Below are 15,444 nucleotides of genomic sequence, written 5' to 3' on the forward strand. Positions count from 1 at the left end.
TAAAAAAATAGCCTTAGCTATTTCTTAAACTGTCTAAAGTAAATATTAAGCTACTTAAAGATACGCCTTATATTTAACTTAAATATAATACTAAGATAAAAAAGTTTAAAATTACTATAATATAATAGCAGGATTAAGCTATTAAAATTAAGGGACCCTTAAGTATAATGCCTTAACTTAGCTAGCTTCTTTAAGCAGAGTATAAATCTTTATTCTTTAAGCTTAATATAAAATATTAATAAAACTAGTTTATATTTTACTATAGTGTATTTATTATAAATATAATCTTCTAGATATTTATAAATATTTAACTCTCTGCTTATAATATTAACTCTTTTTAAGATAAAGCTTATGCCTACTATATTAATTACTAAAATAAATTCTTATAAAAGTATATACTACCCTAGTATATAAATTTTCTTATTAAGAAAGATAATATTATCTAGCTTATATTATAAAATACTTACTTACTAAAGTTTAAAAAGTAAATATATAGTATCCTACTTTTATAATTAAATAAGGTTACCTTTTAGGCAGTTTATAAATATATTAAATATTTAATTAACTATAATACTACTTTTTTTAATAAAAGAGGTTTTATATTTTATTTCTTCTGCTTTATAATAATAACTCTAGTGCCTATAGTCTTTTACTTAATTACTATTAAGAATTAAATAATTAAAAAGGCTGGCCAGCTCTACTAAGATCTTAATATATATAAGGAAATTTAAAAAACCTACTAAGCTTTAGCTTTTAAGTAATGCTTTAATAATATTAACCTTAATTTATTTATTTAAATAGAAAATTTAATTAAGAAGGTTAGGATAGTATATACTAACTAATTCTTATAAAATAATATTTAAGATAATAAGCCTCTGCCTTTACCTCTAGCTTTATATATACCTTAACTAGCCTAGGTTATTAAATTACTAGTAAGTACTAACTTTTTAAAGCTATACTAAACCTTAACTTTTAGTAAATAATAGTAATTTTCTTAATATTTTTTTATTACTATATTAGTATTTAATATATTAGGCCTTTTTAATGCTTTTAGTATATTTAGTTAATTTAGTAACTTAAGTTATTATAGTAATAACACTAGCAGTAGTGGCTATTATTTAAAAGTAACTTATAATAACTTACTATTAATGCATTATAAATAAGATTAATACTTATTATTTAGTTTTAATAATACTAATAATAGTTAGTAAATAAATATAAATACTAAAAAGACTCTTACTAATATAGCTATAAACTAAAAAAGCTATACTATTAATAACTAAAAGGATAAAGTAGCTTAGCATTTATAATTTTATTAAAAAATCTTTCCTTTTTAGGCTTTTATTATAATACTTATAACTTTATAAAGCTTATATTTTTATTTTTATCTACTTTACTACTATTACTAGCCTTTATATCTTTTTCTTTATAACTGCCTTAATTATCTACTACTAGGCTTTTTATTATATACTATTCTTTTTTTTTAGTTATCTTAACTTATTTATTCCTAGCTTACTATATAAGTTAATTATATAATTATATTATAACCTAGACTATAGCCTTAATACTTTAAAAATTATATTTAGTATTAAAAAATACTAAAAAAACTAGTATAATTAGACTTATAGCCTCTTATTTATAATATACCTTATTATATCTTCTTAATTAAGAATTACTAGAAATAGAATCTCTTACTTACTGTAAGCAAGACTATATTCCTTACTTATAAATTAATATATGCAGGTATAAGCGCTGTAACCTTTATAAAATCTGTAAGCTTATAGTCCTTTTACAAGTCTAGCAAGATTACACCTTTTCCCAGTAAGGTAGGTATATACCATGGAAAAGAATCCAGCTCGCACAGCGTCATTCACACAAACAGCCTCTGCACCACCGATCCGAGGCGCTTTTTTTTTCTTGCCTGCGCCCGAGCGTGCGGGTCTTTTCAGCCGATCCCCGTTTATCGGACCACAGACGGTGAACCGGCGCCGTTGGGTCTCTCTGCGCAAGAGGGTGCTGGTCTGTTTGGCACACGAGGACCAATCATTGGCCGTCTTCTCGCATGCTCGTCCGAAGTAATACTTTGCCGCTGTGATGATACTAGTAGTACTATTGAGAGACAGCTCGGGCGAAACGTGAGGTCATTGTGAAGAGTTCACGGCTGTTACTTGATCCATCATGTCTTGATTTGCTCTGATAGCGGTCACCGTGGTTCGTGATGCTGCCATGGAATGCATTCATTGTCCGTACCTACGTGCTCTTTGAATGTTAGGCACTTCCAAGTTGGTAGTAGTACATAACATAATAAGTACCTACCTGTCATGCCGCAAAGAACTCCCAGGTCCTTCCTCAAGTCTGGCAGTTGCCATTGTACTGTTGACGTCACATGACTGCCAGCAACTTGAAACTCTCGGCCAGCAATTTCTCATCACGTGACCCAATCCGTTGCCTCGCCGATTTTCTCGAATCGCCTGTGATATCAACAACCAGCTGCCAAACCGCCCACATGCTGTTCAAGTCGTCCTGCAATTCTCTCGACAAGAAAACCACTTGACGACCTCGAACCCGCTCCGTAATCACCAGCAGAACCGGTCTGCAAACAGTGGGGAAACCTTTTGAGCTGGGGACCGCTCAAAGGTACGTTGTCACTTTGCACAGCTTTGCGCGACCTCCCATACCTACGTCTAGAAAAAAGACACACAAAGAAGAAGCGACGGGGTGTTCATCATGTCACATCCACCACCTCCAGGCACGAACCTTCCTGCGAGACCCCCCGCCGCCGCCGCTGCCGCTGCCGCCAGCTCGAGGCCCGGCTTCAGATCGAGCTTCAACCCTTCGAACCAGCCTCCCGCCGCCGCCTCACCGTCGTCGTACTCGAGCGCCAGCTCCGCGCGAGCAACAAACGTCCCGGGCTATCCAGCAGCAGCCAATACAGCCGCCCACTATGGCGCGCATTACCCCGGCTACCCCCAGGCGATGGGCATGAACCAGTCTGTCGCGGCGTATTCGTACCCTCAGCAACTCCCGACCTATTCTCAACCGCCGCCGCAGACGCAAGGCTATGCCGCTAGTGCATATTCCCAGCCGCAGCCTCACCACGGCGCTCAGTCGTACCAGGCCCCGTCGTACCAGGCACAGCCGTACCAGGCCGCCTCTCAGTACCAGGCCTCCTCGCAGTACCAGGCCACCTCGCAGTACCAGGCCCAGTCGTACCAGGCAGCACCGCGCATCCAGAACCCGTTCCCCACGCCTGGTGCTGCCGCGGCTGCTGCCGCGGCTGCCCCCGCCATGGCCGGTCCCGACTATGACCCGGACATGGCAGCCCAGATAGCCCAGTGGCAGAGTGCTTACGGGCCCCGCGAGACCGACAAGGACGGCAAGCCAATTCCCGTGCCAGAGTACCCGAAGCCGGAGGTTGTCGACCCGGCTGCGCAGACGGACAAGAAGAAGACGGTCGTCCGGGAGGGCGGTGGCAAGAAGTGGACCGACGACACACTGCTGGAATGGGATCCCTCTCATCTCCGCCTGTTTGTGGGAAACCTGGCGGGAGAGACGACAGACGAGTCGCTGCTCAAGGCCTTTAGCCGGTGGAAGTCGGTGCAAAAGGCGAGAGTCATTCGCGACAAGCGCACCACCAAGTCCAAGGGATACGGCTTCGTCAGCTTCAGCGACGCAGACGACTTCTTCCAGGCGGCCAAGGAGATGCACGGCAAGTACATCCAGAGCCACCCCGTCGTCGTCAAAAAGGCCAACACCGAGATCAAGGCCACCACCATCAAGAAGAAGCCCAACGGCAACAACAAGAACAAAAAGGGCAGCCACCAGAGCGGCAATCCCGGGAGCGGCTCTGGCGCCGGCGGCCACGAGCCGAATCTCGGTCCCAAGTCCGGTGGTGGCGTGACGAAGAGCGGACAGAAGACGAAGAATGGCTTGCGACTTTTGGGTTAAGTTGGGGGGGGCGGGTTGGAGTTTGGGGAGAGAGGGATTAGGATATGCGGGCTATCGAAATGTTGATTTGGCGTCTTGTGAAACCGCAAAAGCTTGATATTCTTCGTCATGATCTGATAGTTATTGCATATGCATCTGCACAATGGCGTTTGGAGGAAAAGAAGGGCTGGATTCAGGACATACCCGCTCATGGCACGTACACAAAAAGAAAGGGGCTTCTTCCAAGGGTTTTAAAGCGAGGATAGCTTTGAACTGCTTAGAAACAATGCACGTATTTACAGCCTCGGCTCTTTCTCTCTATATAATGAATACCAAAATCAATCAGAAATCGTCTCCTCATCCAGCCCAGCATACACCTTTATATTCCACATGGGGTATCTGTTTCTGCTCTTGCTGTGCTCTAGCCGTCTTGTCTATGCTGTCTCCCGTCATGTATGCATGCTGATTGATCTGCGTCAAAAATAACCAGCTCTTCATCTCCCTCTCTTGTCGTCCTCCCGTTTCCGATTCTCTTGCTCTTCCAGTTCTCCGTCTCTTCTTGTTGCCCATCTCTTCCCGTCTCTCTGTCTTCCCGTCTCTCTGTCTTCCCGTCTCTCTATGTGTCTCTCTTTCTGCTCTTCTTTGGCATCCCTGCGTTCTTTCTTCTCGCCGATAGGTCCCTGAACAACAGAAGCACGACAAAATTCTCAGTAAAACTTGACAACCAACACAATGACGGAAAAAACAAAAGGAAAAAAAGAAAAGGAATCAATATGAAAGGTGAGTTTATGTGTTCCCAGCGCAATTCCATCCCCGGACCAAATCTTCCCTTTCGATGCCGGAATAACGATGGCAGATACAGACTCCTTTTGCCAGTAAATTTGCGTATACGTAAAGGAGTAAAGAAAGCAGACATCATCTTGACAGAATGACGGATCGAGGGCAACTTGTGTAGGACCTCTCATTCTGCATATGTAATATATCGCCTAGCTGTCCCTCCTAAGTAGGCGGTCCCTTGACATATCCCTGTTATGGTGAGAGGTCGACGACCGTAAACCATTAGGCTGGATGTCGCCGTCAGACGTGACCAACGCGTTGCCCCTTTCCATGTCCTGCTGGAGCAGGCCGGCCGTCTCTTCGGCGCTGTCGTCGTTCTCAAAGTCGCTGGCGCTGGTGCTCATGCCGGCATCGACGTCAGTGACGCGAACATGCACCTGCACCTGTGCCTCCTCACGCATCTTGCTGATCTTGACGTAGTTGTAGGCAATGATGGCCAGCATGGTGGTGACGAGGCCGATGAAGTTGACGAGAGTGAGCTTGTCCTTGAAGACGACGGAGGCGGCCGAGATGGTGACGACCTCCTTGAAAATGCCGGCAATTGATAGCGTGACGACGGATGTACGCTGCAGTAGGGCAAACTCGGATGCCGTCATGCAAAAGGCGATGCATCCTGGGAACAGAAGAAACAGGGGCGTCATAAAGGTGCCCCATTCGGCGCTGATGGCCTTGAGGCCTTCCCAGAGGGGCCCGAAGCCTTCGACCGGGATGGCAATGGAGAACAAGGTCACGAACATGACGGGCGTAAGGAAGAAGATGCTGGAAAAGGGGTTCGACGTCGCGGGGTTGCGGAGGAGCAGGATCTGGGTCAGGCCCCAGCGGAAGCCGGAGAAGAAGGCTGCTGAAATGACGAGGAGGAAGCCGCCGAGCTTGAACTCGACTTCGCCAAACACCATGAGGATGACGCCCATTGTCATGGTTGCAATGATGGCAACCAGGCGCCAGGTGGGCTTCTCGAGGCCAAAGGCGAATGCGAAAAGGAGAACGAATGCGAGAGAGGAGGACTTGCACATGGCTTGAGGGGATCTGTTAGTCAAGAGACGCGAATGCCAGAAAGTCATACGGAACTCACTGTAAAACGTCAGGCTAATGAACTTGAGCGATGTGTTTCCCAGCCCAATATCCAGCCCAGTCGCAGCACCGCAGGGCCCGACCCTTGTGAGATAAAAGAACTTGGACATGGTCGAGCTTGCTTCCGTCTCGTGCCGAGATCTGCCCATGTCGGATGTGTGGGATCGCTGTGGTCGCAGGGAAGGGATGAAGAAGAGGACGAGGGCTGAGAGGATGAATTGCACGAGCATGTGCATGGATGTGGTAAAGAGGGGGAAAGCAAAGTTGAGGCGATCTCTATCAAACATCCACTTGTTGTACTGCAAGCATGTCTGTCAGACACAACACTGTCACATATGAAAGGGGCAACTCTGGTTTGCAGAAGCAAGCGCACTTACCAACGAGATTGACAGAGAGAAAAAGTACCATAGCAGGATCAGGACAACGTTGATAATCAGCTTCTTGACAACGTCCTTGTCTGCCTCGTGGCGCTCTTCTGCCGATATGCTCTTGTCGCGCGCAATGCGCTGGCCCAGCTGGGTGATTTTCCGGCGCTTCTTCTGCCTCCGGGCGCGCTCCTTGCTGCTCAATCCCGTCTCTTCGTCGCTGTGTAGGTCGTCGTCGCTGAAACTGGGCCTCCCCCTCGCTTCGTCGTCGTTTCCAGAGCCGGCTGAAGTGCTGCCACTCCCGACATGTTCCTCCAGCAAGTCTGAGCGATCGGACAGGCCAGCCGAAAGGTGCTTTCGGCCTCCAGTCCCGGCAGCCATTGGCCTTGCCGGGGCGGCTGTGGGCATGTTGAGAGCGCTGCTCTTGCGTCTCCTGTGTCCTACAATGGGCTCCATCTCTATGTCCGCGCTCTCGCCCGGCCGTCCGCCGATGCGCGAGGAAGCCACTGGTGAGGAAGCGATTCCCGCGAGGGCATATGCCGAAGATTGTACGGACGCGCTCGTGGAGGCGCCTTCTTGACCGTACTCGGCCGAGGTGACGACGGAGGGAGAGAAGTCGGGGAAGGGCTCGGTCACGGCGGTGTCGATGGCGATGGAGGAGCGGCGTCGAGGGCGCGTACTGGGGTCGGCGCGAGATTGGGACTGAGGGTGAGACTGAGACTGAGAAGACTGAGAAGACGAGGACTGAGGATGAGGCTGAGAGAGGGATTGGGGATGAGGGTTGGCGGACATAGTCCTCGTGCGAGCAGTGTTAATGCTACTTGTAGTGGTGGTAGTAATAGCAGGAATAATACCACCAGCAGCAGCAGCAGTGCAAGTATGTACAAGGAATAACAGGTAGGTACTGTAATGCTAATGAAGGGGCGTCCGGACGGGGTTCAGTGCAGTTCACGTCCTGTCCGCTATGGGCTCGTGCTCGTGCCGTGCCCTTGTCGACGCCCATGTCCGGGATCTGGTTGGCTGCCGTCCTGCTTCTTTGGGCTCGACCGGGGTTTGGCCATGGACGCTCTCCGCTCCAGCGATGCAGCTAGAATGGAGATTGGGTCACTTTCTTTTTTGGCGCTGATGATCGGGTGGAGATGGGCGTAGGACTGGCACTGTGAAGAGGCGTGAATTGCTGTCCGGGGAGTTCGCAGGAGAGGCGGAGGATTGGAGTTGGTAGCAGAGAACTGAAGAGAGATTATGGTATGAAGGAGAAAAGACGTCCACGGGTGGACATCTCGAGTCGTTACCTGATCCGTCCCGGTAGCACCTGCTGCCAATTGGGCGAGATGGTGACTGTCATCAATCCTGAATCGTCCATGTCAATGTCAATGTAAATGCTAACAAAATGCACTGCTGGCACAAGTACCTGCAAGGGGGCGCTCGACGGAGTGTCGGGCGTTAGTCTCAGGGTCATCAGGCGCCTGTCGGGGAAGCCTCCAGCAGGGGTCTGGGCCCTCTTGGCCCTGGAAGCCCAAGCAATTCAGGGGGGAGTGTGGCAGATGCCGGGAGGAGGTACTTGGTGGCCGTTGGAGTCGCGAGGACAGAGTACATGCACGCTGACAGCACAGCATGAGCTTGAGAGACTTGCGATCTTGGTTCGAGGTTGGACACCATTACCTATGCACCTGCTGCTGCTTCCTTATCGATCGCGTCAGGTATTGGAATGATATTGAATTCAACATCCTTTCAGTATACATACCCCTTATTAGTTGATATTGTTGCTACATACCTCCCCGTCTAGGAGGCAGCCGGAAGCCTGACTGTCACGATTGATTAATATCGAAATTTGAGAGCGTCGGCTGGTCCCGATTGCTTGGCACCATCTCTGCCTGGCCCTAAGTGTCCTTTGAGGGCTCCCTGTAGCTGACAAGGACCCGTCTGTATGCCGAGTACGAGTCCCTTACCTCTACGACTCCTTAGGTCGGACTGTCGCGCGCCCTACCTGTATATATAATACAAGTTTCTCTGTGATACTAGTTGCTTCGTGGATTGACAAGATGAACGCGAATATACGAGGACAAGTCATATAGACCGTCAGCGTCAGACTCTTCAACAAGGCTACCTACCTAAAGTGAATGGAGATGGACTGTGTGGATACACACGGCACAAGTTCATGTATGTAGCGCAGCGGGAAAAGCAGAGGCCATGCAGCTTGTCCCGGACATCCGCCTAGTAATTCAAACTGACACATACCTCCAGGGCTGTCTCTGAAATCGTATTCCTGATACTGGAAGGCTTCAACGAGGTAAGCCAGACCTTGCTCATACTACTACCTAGTATAAGGGACGTGCAACGGAATACAAGCGCCGCGTGCAAGTCAACATGAACCCACGTTCCGACGACCCCTCCCGGCTAAAGAATGTTGCCGCATACCAGCGGGCATCAACAGTGCCTGAACGAAGGTCTGGCCGTTTTCTGCTGTCACAATATCACAGATCTTGCCAAATTGGTAATCCGTAGCACTGCCTGGTCTCCTGAGCTGGTCAATGGCCCCTGTTGCTGTTGCCGGTGCCCGGGTGTTTAATTCGACGGCTTCCCCGCTCCAAGGAGGTATTAAGATAAAATCTGTTGAGAAGAGGACGCCTGTCTATATCATGTTTCCTGCCAGAAATGCTTACATATGCAGCTCGCATGGGAATGAAGTTTATCTTATACTTCTGTGGCTTCATGTCGCTTTCAATGGTTGACGCCAGTTTGTAATAGAGATCACTGAGACTGGACTATCGCTATCTGAACAATCCTTGTTCCATTGCAAAAGGAACGCGCTCATCATACTACTAGTAACTCGATTGGCAAATAACTGTAAAACATGTCAATGAGTATTCCATACATCTTGTAAGCCTATGTATCTTTCAACCGCAATGTTTCCTTCTAGAAGCTCGATTTAATATCATGGCAATACGAGCATCTCCGCTTATCATAACTCGATTGTCAGCAAGATGATTACATAATCCAACTTCAACGTCCGATTCGCAGTCACATGCCCGTTGATATACCAATTACCCCAACGGTACCTATCCGGATCGCGTCTAAACTCGCATCCACTCTCTCGGCATTGCACCTCGGCCAAACCAATGGCCTACAAAGACCGAATGGCACTTTATTTTTCTATATTCAGATGCACTAATCATTTCAGAATGTACTTACTTCCTTTTTTTTTTCAAACAATCTCACTATCTTGTAGTCATACCTGTGATCATCGAGAGCTGAACTTGGATCTCGAAAGAGGCTCAAGGACAATATTGCTCTAGACCTAGGTGTACAGTACTTCCAAAGTATCCGGAGCCGCCACCCCCGGTTTCGCCGAGGCTATTGCCAGCACGGCCCCTCTATAACCGCCATACCTTACCTTGCAACAACCATTGTGACGCCTCCCGTCCTCTTATACATCTACAACTACACTCTCAACACATTACCTGCACCCCTAGAGAAAGGAGAGGCATACAAACTATCAGTTCATCACAAAGACAGCAGCAGCGAACATGGAAGACGCTTCCTGCAGCGGCTCTACGCCCTTCAAGCGCCTCGTCGACCACCAGTCTCGCGATCTCAGCCACCACCAAGACAGACATGTGAGCCGAGGAGCTCTTGGCCAGAGCGTGAGCACTTCCCCAGTTCACTTCCAGCCAGCCATTAATGATCCTAAATCACGGACTCTCATCAGAATACTGACCTCTACTGCCAGTCATTTCGCTCTTCACAGCTGCACTCCGCCCAGGCCCAGCAAGATGCCTTTGGTGCCTTCATGGGCAGCGCTTCTGCCCTACCTGGCTTCGAGAGCGATGCCGCGACCAGACTGACGCCCTCGCTACCCTTTGCACAAGTCGCGCCACCACACGCAGCAGCCCATCCCAGCTTCTCCAGCCCCATGCATATGCAGACTCCAGCGCCAGCATCTACCGCGAGCAACTGGGCCGCCGACTTCAACCGCTTCACGAGCCAGCAGCAGCGGGCGCCAGCGCCAACACTGGCGCCAGCCCGCCAGATGAGCCATTCGCCAGCGACCCAGACGAGCTTCCAGTCTGCCTTTGCGCAGCCAAACTTTGCCTCTGCCTTTGGTCAGTCCGTATTCAGCCAGCCGGTAGGCGCGGTGGCGGAGCCGGATTTTGACCAGGAAATGTCACGGTGGATGTCGGCTCACGCGGCGGGCAACATGCAGGAGGTGGACGCCGCCATGGACCAGATTGCCCGCGAGCTGGAGGAGAGCGAAGCCGTAGCCGCCGCCATCGAGGCTTCGCGGCAGACGCATGTCGAAACGCTCGAGATGGGCGCCCTGTCGCTCGATTCCAAAGAGCCGGAGCTCGACCTATCGCCCGCCCTGGAGCAGCAGGAACAAGGACCGCAGCTGGAGCGAGAGCAACTTCATGAACCCGAACCGGAGCCGGAGCTGGAAAAGGAGCCGGCAGATGCGCAGAACGGCAAGTCTGCCGTCGCCGAAGCCGCCGAGAAGCTGCTCGACGCGGTCAAGCACGAGAGCGGCGAGAAGTGGCAAAACTCCATCTTCTTGTCTCTGATGCGGGACTTTCGCGACGGCCGGAAGGACATTGTGGGCGACGAGATACGATCCACGGGGGGCACAGGGGAGACGACGCCGGCGGTGCAACCTGTTGCGACCTGACTCGGGACCGCATCTGGCGCCACGACTTCTGCGTCGCTGGCTGGAGGGTCTTCGAGAAGCTTGTTCAGGTCGTGTGTTGCATGTCTGAGCCAGACTTCGTTCTGACATGTCGCTTGTCTCTTTCCTGTGATTTACCCCCTTTTCATATCCTGCCGTCTGGTTTGAGGGGTAGATAGGAGTGTGTGTTCTTTTTGTAGTTGGGAGCATGGCTAAGGAGCTTGGCGTTTATTGGGAAGCGAATGGTGAGTTAAGGGGGACCTCCCTGCTAATGTATCCATCATATCATGCATGGTTGCGATGTTATCTACTGTATGTTTTGGCAGCCTTATCATCGGGACGGTGAAGAAGTGGAGGACGGCAACCAATGAGGCATGTAGAGCAGAGCTTGTAGCATAAGGGTGCTATTTCATATAATACATCTTTTCAGTCATCCTCATATCAGATCACAAAGTCATCGGTTTTCACATGTATGGATATGAAGACGCCAATTACAAGGTCATATTCAAACAGTCGCTCTCATTCGCTTCGTCCCCAGTCTCGTACATTCCAACTGGGCCTGGAAACCGGCTCCATGCACCGCGAATTTTTTCATGTCAATCGCAAAGACCCCCTACCAAACAGAAATTCTATATACACGCATAAAACAAGCAGCCTTCACGGTGGACTGACACGCTGCTCCGCCAGAAAATAAGTGCAGACAAAAACCAACAATTAGCCAGCGGCCTCATTCAAGTTGAAGACCCCAACGCCAATCAAACGCCATGAGAACCTTGTAAAACAACCGCCAGATATGAAAGAGCACAATTCGCTGTTCTTTCGAGTGCGAAAGAGAAAAGTGGCCACAAAGACAACGCCGCTTAAGCCAGAATGCACGCCAGAACCATGATGAAGATAACCCCCGAACCAGTAACCAAGCAAGGAACCAGGGAGATGAAAAAGACAGACAGGAGAGCAAAGAAATCGAACGACGCCTACTAAGGATGGGCTGCGGCGGAAGACCACCACACGCAGCCGCAGGGCGTCAGTTCAATAGCCTGTTGGGTGACCCCATACTCGCTCCAGCGCCTGCGAACCGAGCGTCGGTCCCGCTTCACTGGATAGGCCGCCTTTTGCGAGTCCGAATCAGGATCAAGGTCCTCCTCAATGTCGACCACGATGGGATTGCCCAGGCTGTCTGTCAAATTCTTCATGCTACGTCCCTGGTTGTAGACCTGGACCTGGCGGCAGTATGCCTTGGGAGCGTCCTCGACGACCCGGCGCTCAACGAACTTCATTGACTTCGGATAAGGGTGGAAGCCGTCGGTGGGGTATGGGTTGGGCGCAGAGCTTGTTGTCGTGGTCGGTGAGGGCTGTGGGCTGGTGCTGTTCTGGATGGGGTAGATGAACACCTCGAGCGTGGTGTCTGGCCATGTGCATATCCAGGGCTTGTCGCCGTCCTTGGCTCCGAGGCTGGTGCTGCTCTTGGTCCGTATCAGGTCGCTGTCGGCGATTGTTGCGCGGTCCAAATCGCTCCAGCGCTTGACCTTTGCCGGAAAGTCATCCTCTTCGACAACGACGACCTTGTCGTATGTGACCTGTAGCCACCACGCGGGGCCACGGCGGGGTTCTTGGGTGTCGTTGACAAGTATCATGGCCTTGCTATAGACATTTGGAGGTTGCGTTCCCCAGAGAAACTCGGCATCCACAGAGTTGATGGCCTTGAGACTGAGGTTATAGCACGACGTGTCCTTCTGCGTAGAAGACACGTCGACATTGACTTGATAGTAGCTGGAAGGTAAGTTGCAGCTCCAAGCAGCAAGCTGGGTGTGGTCGCTAAGGCACGCGTTGGGCGACTGGTTGGTGGTCAGTGGCGGCATCGCATAGTTGCCAACAGGAAGCCGAGGCAGAGCGATAGGGACGCTGGCTAGAGGAACCACGTCTGGCGCTGGCGTTGGAGTAGGGCTCGGGTAATTCCCAGGCGGTGGGCTGTTGGAAATGTCAGCGAGATGGCCATTCGCATTGGGATAGAATAGTGAGTAAAGGAGGGAGGGGGAGGTTGCATACCCAGACGGGCGTGATTTATGCCGCGACAAAACACTCCCTATGACGGCACCCAATATGATGCCAATCAGAAGGACGCCGATAAAGAGCATACAAATGGCCCAGTAGGGCACGATGCCCCAGAGCTTCCTTTTTGCAACTTGCTGCCACTTGGTCGTCGCGCCCTTTTCTGCCGAGCTCTGCGCGGCAGTGTTGATGTCATGCCGACTGTGGGTAGAAGGCCTGGACTGTGAAGGCTGAAGGTCTTCCTCGGTGGAAGAAAACTCGGGATTCCGTGTCGCGACTCCAATCCCCCCAGCGCCGGCAATCGTCCCAGTTGTTGGACTCTCAGTCCCCGCCCTACCATCCTCCGCTACTGCCGCTGTTGCAACTGCTGCCGGCGTTTTCGATACCATTCCATGCTCGGGATATCTCGTGTATGGGGGCAACTCTTCAGTGTGTCCTAGGGGTCCAACCAGGGCGCCTGCTTCTTCCCCGTCCGGTCCAATCTGTCTCTGGTAGCCATGACCGGATGTCGTAAAGCCGACGGGTATCTGGTGAGGGGTTTCGTCGCCCGTGGTAACAATGTTCTGCGGATAGAGCGCATATGGATGAGCTGGACCGCGGGGACCGTCGTACGAATTGCGGCTTGCAGGTTGGTCTGCGGAGGCCGTGGCGTCGCTTAATGTCCTTTGCAGATACATCTGATATGGATGTGAGGCGCTGGTAGGACCTTGATAAGGGCCTTGGGGTGGTATTTGAGGCATGCCCGCGGACGACGACAATGAGGGGCCGGTTTGCAGGGAGTTTGAGCCATCGTTGCGTAGCGTGAGAGAGTCGTGAGGTCGTGGTGGTTTGATTGCGCTCGAGGGGCGGGCAGGAGGGGGCTTGGAAGCAGCAGAGGTCGAAGGCTCTTGGTTGGATGGTTCGAGCGTCAGCAATCGAGCCTGTGAGGAGTCGGGTGAGGCGACGGTGGGATTATTCGGGGTCGAAGAGGACGATGAAGCATCGGTCAGTGGTGAATCCGATGGTCGGAAGCCGTCAGCAACGGTGGCCGCGGCCAGATCGTAGGAATATTGATCTTCGGTTTCGTCGACAGATTGCCTCGGAGGCCGTCCCTGGACTGGCTTCCTGCTGAACTCGGAAGGGTTGCCCTTGAAGGGATCCATCGCGACAGCGGCAAAGGTCTGTGTCGGATGGATGGTATCGCAGCGACGGCGACGACGGTCTGGTCAGGGCGAGGCCAGGAGAAGATCAAGCGTAGCGGCCCCGAGAGGCCGCAGACGGCACCTGTCGGCGTCCTCGCCGGATTGAGCGCGTATAACGTTGGAACGGCCTGTAGGGGAGAAGACGGCGACAACGACACGACGAGACGAAGATGTAAATGAAATTCGCTTGGCCAGAGGCAATGCAAGAACCGGGCGGTGCTGGTGTGTGTTTTGCGTGTAGTTGACGCTGGGTGGTTCGAGTCGACAGATCAAACTCGCGCTCTCGTAAGATATTCGTAGAATTAATAAGTGCTGTATAAGAAAGTGTTGGCCCGTCGACGATGGCAATCGGGACAAGGCGAGCGCTCAATTGGCATCAAGCCAGGTCAGAGAGGGCTGGATCGCGAGATTCGAAACAGAACTGGATCGAGTTCCAGCGCAGGTCGGGTAAAGATCAGGCCAGAGCCAGAGCCAGAGCCATCAACGCCGGAGCGGCTGGGCATGGGGGCCTGGCGCCCTGAGCGCCCACTGGAATGCAGCGCCCATGCAGCGCTAACATTCTGACTCCGGGCGCCAAAGAGCGAAAATCCTGCTGCAACGGCAGTTCGGTGACACGGTAAGTTTCGCATCTCGTGGGCGAGAGGGGCGATTTTAGCCTGGACAGGACTAGCGGGCCCAGAAAAAGAGGAACCGGCGCCGTGTCATTGGCAAGCATGCTTTAGCGTGGTCAGCGGCGGATCTAAGCCGCACTCGTACATGTACAAGCTCAACGGGGCAAGCTTCAGCACAGGCACAGAACAACACCAGCACTAACAGCGGGAGGCTTGCGTGCATTGGCCCCTGAGGCTTAGACGAGAGACATGGTCCTTGTTTTCTTCAAGATCTTTTTGACGTTTATGAAGTGATGCGGTGGTGTTTTTTCGGGGTCGTTTTTGCGTCTCATCACATGTCAGACAAGCTCGAAACATCACGTGAGGCAAGATGGCTGAGAAGGTTGAACTTTGTTCGTCTCTTGATGCGCGTATCTTGAAGTACTTCTTGACTTATACGAGGTAGCGGTACAACTAGCGACCACGCCAGAAGCCTCTTCGGCAGGCATCGTCGGATTCATTAGCGAGGAGACAAACCTGCTGGAGGCAAGCGAGCAAGATGTGAAGATTGGGGTCGATACTTAAGCTGCATGACTGGGGACGGCTGCCGAGAGCCGGTTGCCGCTGTCCCGGACACGATGCCAAGGGAGGGCGTTGCTCTCCAGCCTCGAACCCATACCGATCTGCCCGTATCTCTCGAGAGAATCGACCGAAATGCGGTGGACTGTGGGTGACACCCATCATTGGTGTTGTGCCAGAGGCCA

The 15,444-nt window shown here is 51.0% G+C and overlaps 5 protein-coding genes across 5 annotated transcripts; 2 read left to right on the forward strand and 3 right to left on the reverse strand.

Moving 5' to 3' along the window:
* Positions 1-1,139: 1,139 nt before the first annotated feature.
* Positions 1,140-2,373, reverse strand: TRIREDRAFT_104577 (uncharacterized protein; the record flags this gene model as incomplete). The annotated part of the gene is made up of 7 exons (XM_006962963.1): positions 1,140-1,142; positions 1,271-1,279; positions 1,555-1,567; positions 1,700-1,710; positions 1,839-2,089; positions 2,255-2,275; positions 2,317-2,373. Coding segments are annotated over 7 exons (363 nt in total), but the record flags the coding sequence as incomplete, so codon positions are not given.
* A 942-nt stretch (positions 2,374-3,315) lies between these two features.
* Positions 3,316-3,948, forward strand: TRIREDRAFT_57140 (uncharacterized protein; the record flags this gene model as incomplete). Its single annotated transcript, XM_006962729.1, has 1 exon — positions 3,316-3,948. The coding sequence occupies one exon, from the start codon at positions 3,316-3,318 to the stop codon at positions 3,946-3,948; it is 633 nt and encodes a 210-aa protein (XP_006962791.1).
* Positions 3,949-5,147: 1,199 nt separating this feature from the next.
* Positions 5,148-6,581, reverse strand: TRIREDRAFT_57091 (uncharacterized protein; the record flags this gene model as incomplete). Its single annotated transcript, XM_006962964.1, has 3 exons — positions 5,148-5,779; positions 5,837-6,134; positions 6,213-6,581. Coding segments are annotated over 3 exons (1,299 nt in total), but the record flags the coding sequence as incomplete, so codon positions are not given.
* A 3,146-nt stretch (positions 6,582-9,727) lies between these two features.
* TRIREDRAFT_56469 (uncharacterized protein) lies at positions 9,728-10,863 on the forward strand (the record flags this gene model as incomplete). The annotated part of the gene is made up of 2 exons (XM_006962730.1): positions 9,728-9,844; positions 9,931-10,863. 2 exons carry the CDS (start codon positions 9,728-9,730, stop codon positions 10,861-10,863), a joined length of 1,050 nt encoding a protein of 349 aa, XP_006962792.1.
* Positions 10,864-11,837: 974 nt separating this feature from the next.
* Positions 11,838-14,433, reverse strand: TRIREDRAFT_120516 (uncharacterized protein; the record flags this gene model as incomplete). Its single annotated transcript, XM_006962965.1, has 1 exon — positions 11,838-14,433. The coding sequence occupies exon 1, from the start codon at positions 14,049-14,051 to the stop codon at positions 11,838-11,840; it is 2,214 nt and encodes a 737-aa protein (XP_006963027.1). The 5' UTR covers positions 14,052-14,433.
* Positions 14,434-15,444: the final 1,011 nt, after the last annotated feature.

Source organism: Trichoderma reesei (genome assembly GCF_000167675.1).
Source record: "Trichoderma reesei QM6a unplaced genomic scaffold TRIREscaffold_3, whole genome shotgun sequence".
In the NCBI taxonomy this organism is placed as follows: Eukaryota; Fungi; Ascomycota; class Sordariomycetes; order Hypocreales; family Hypocreaceae; genus Trichoderma; species Trichoderma reesei.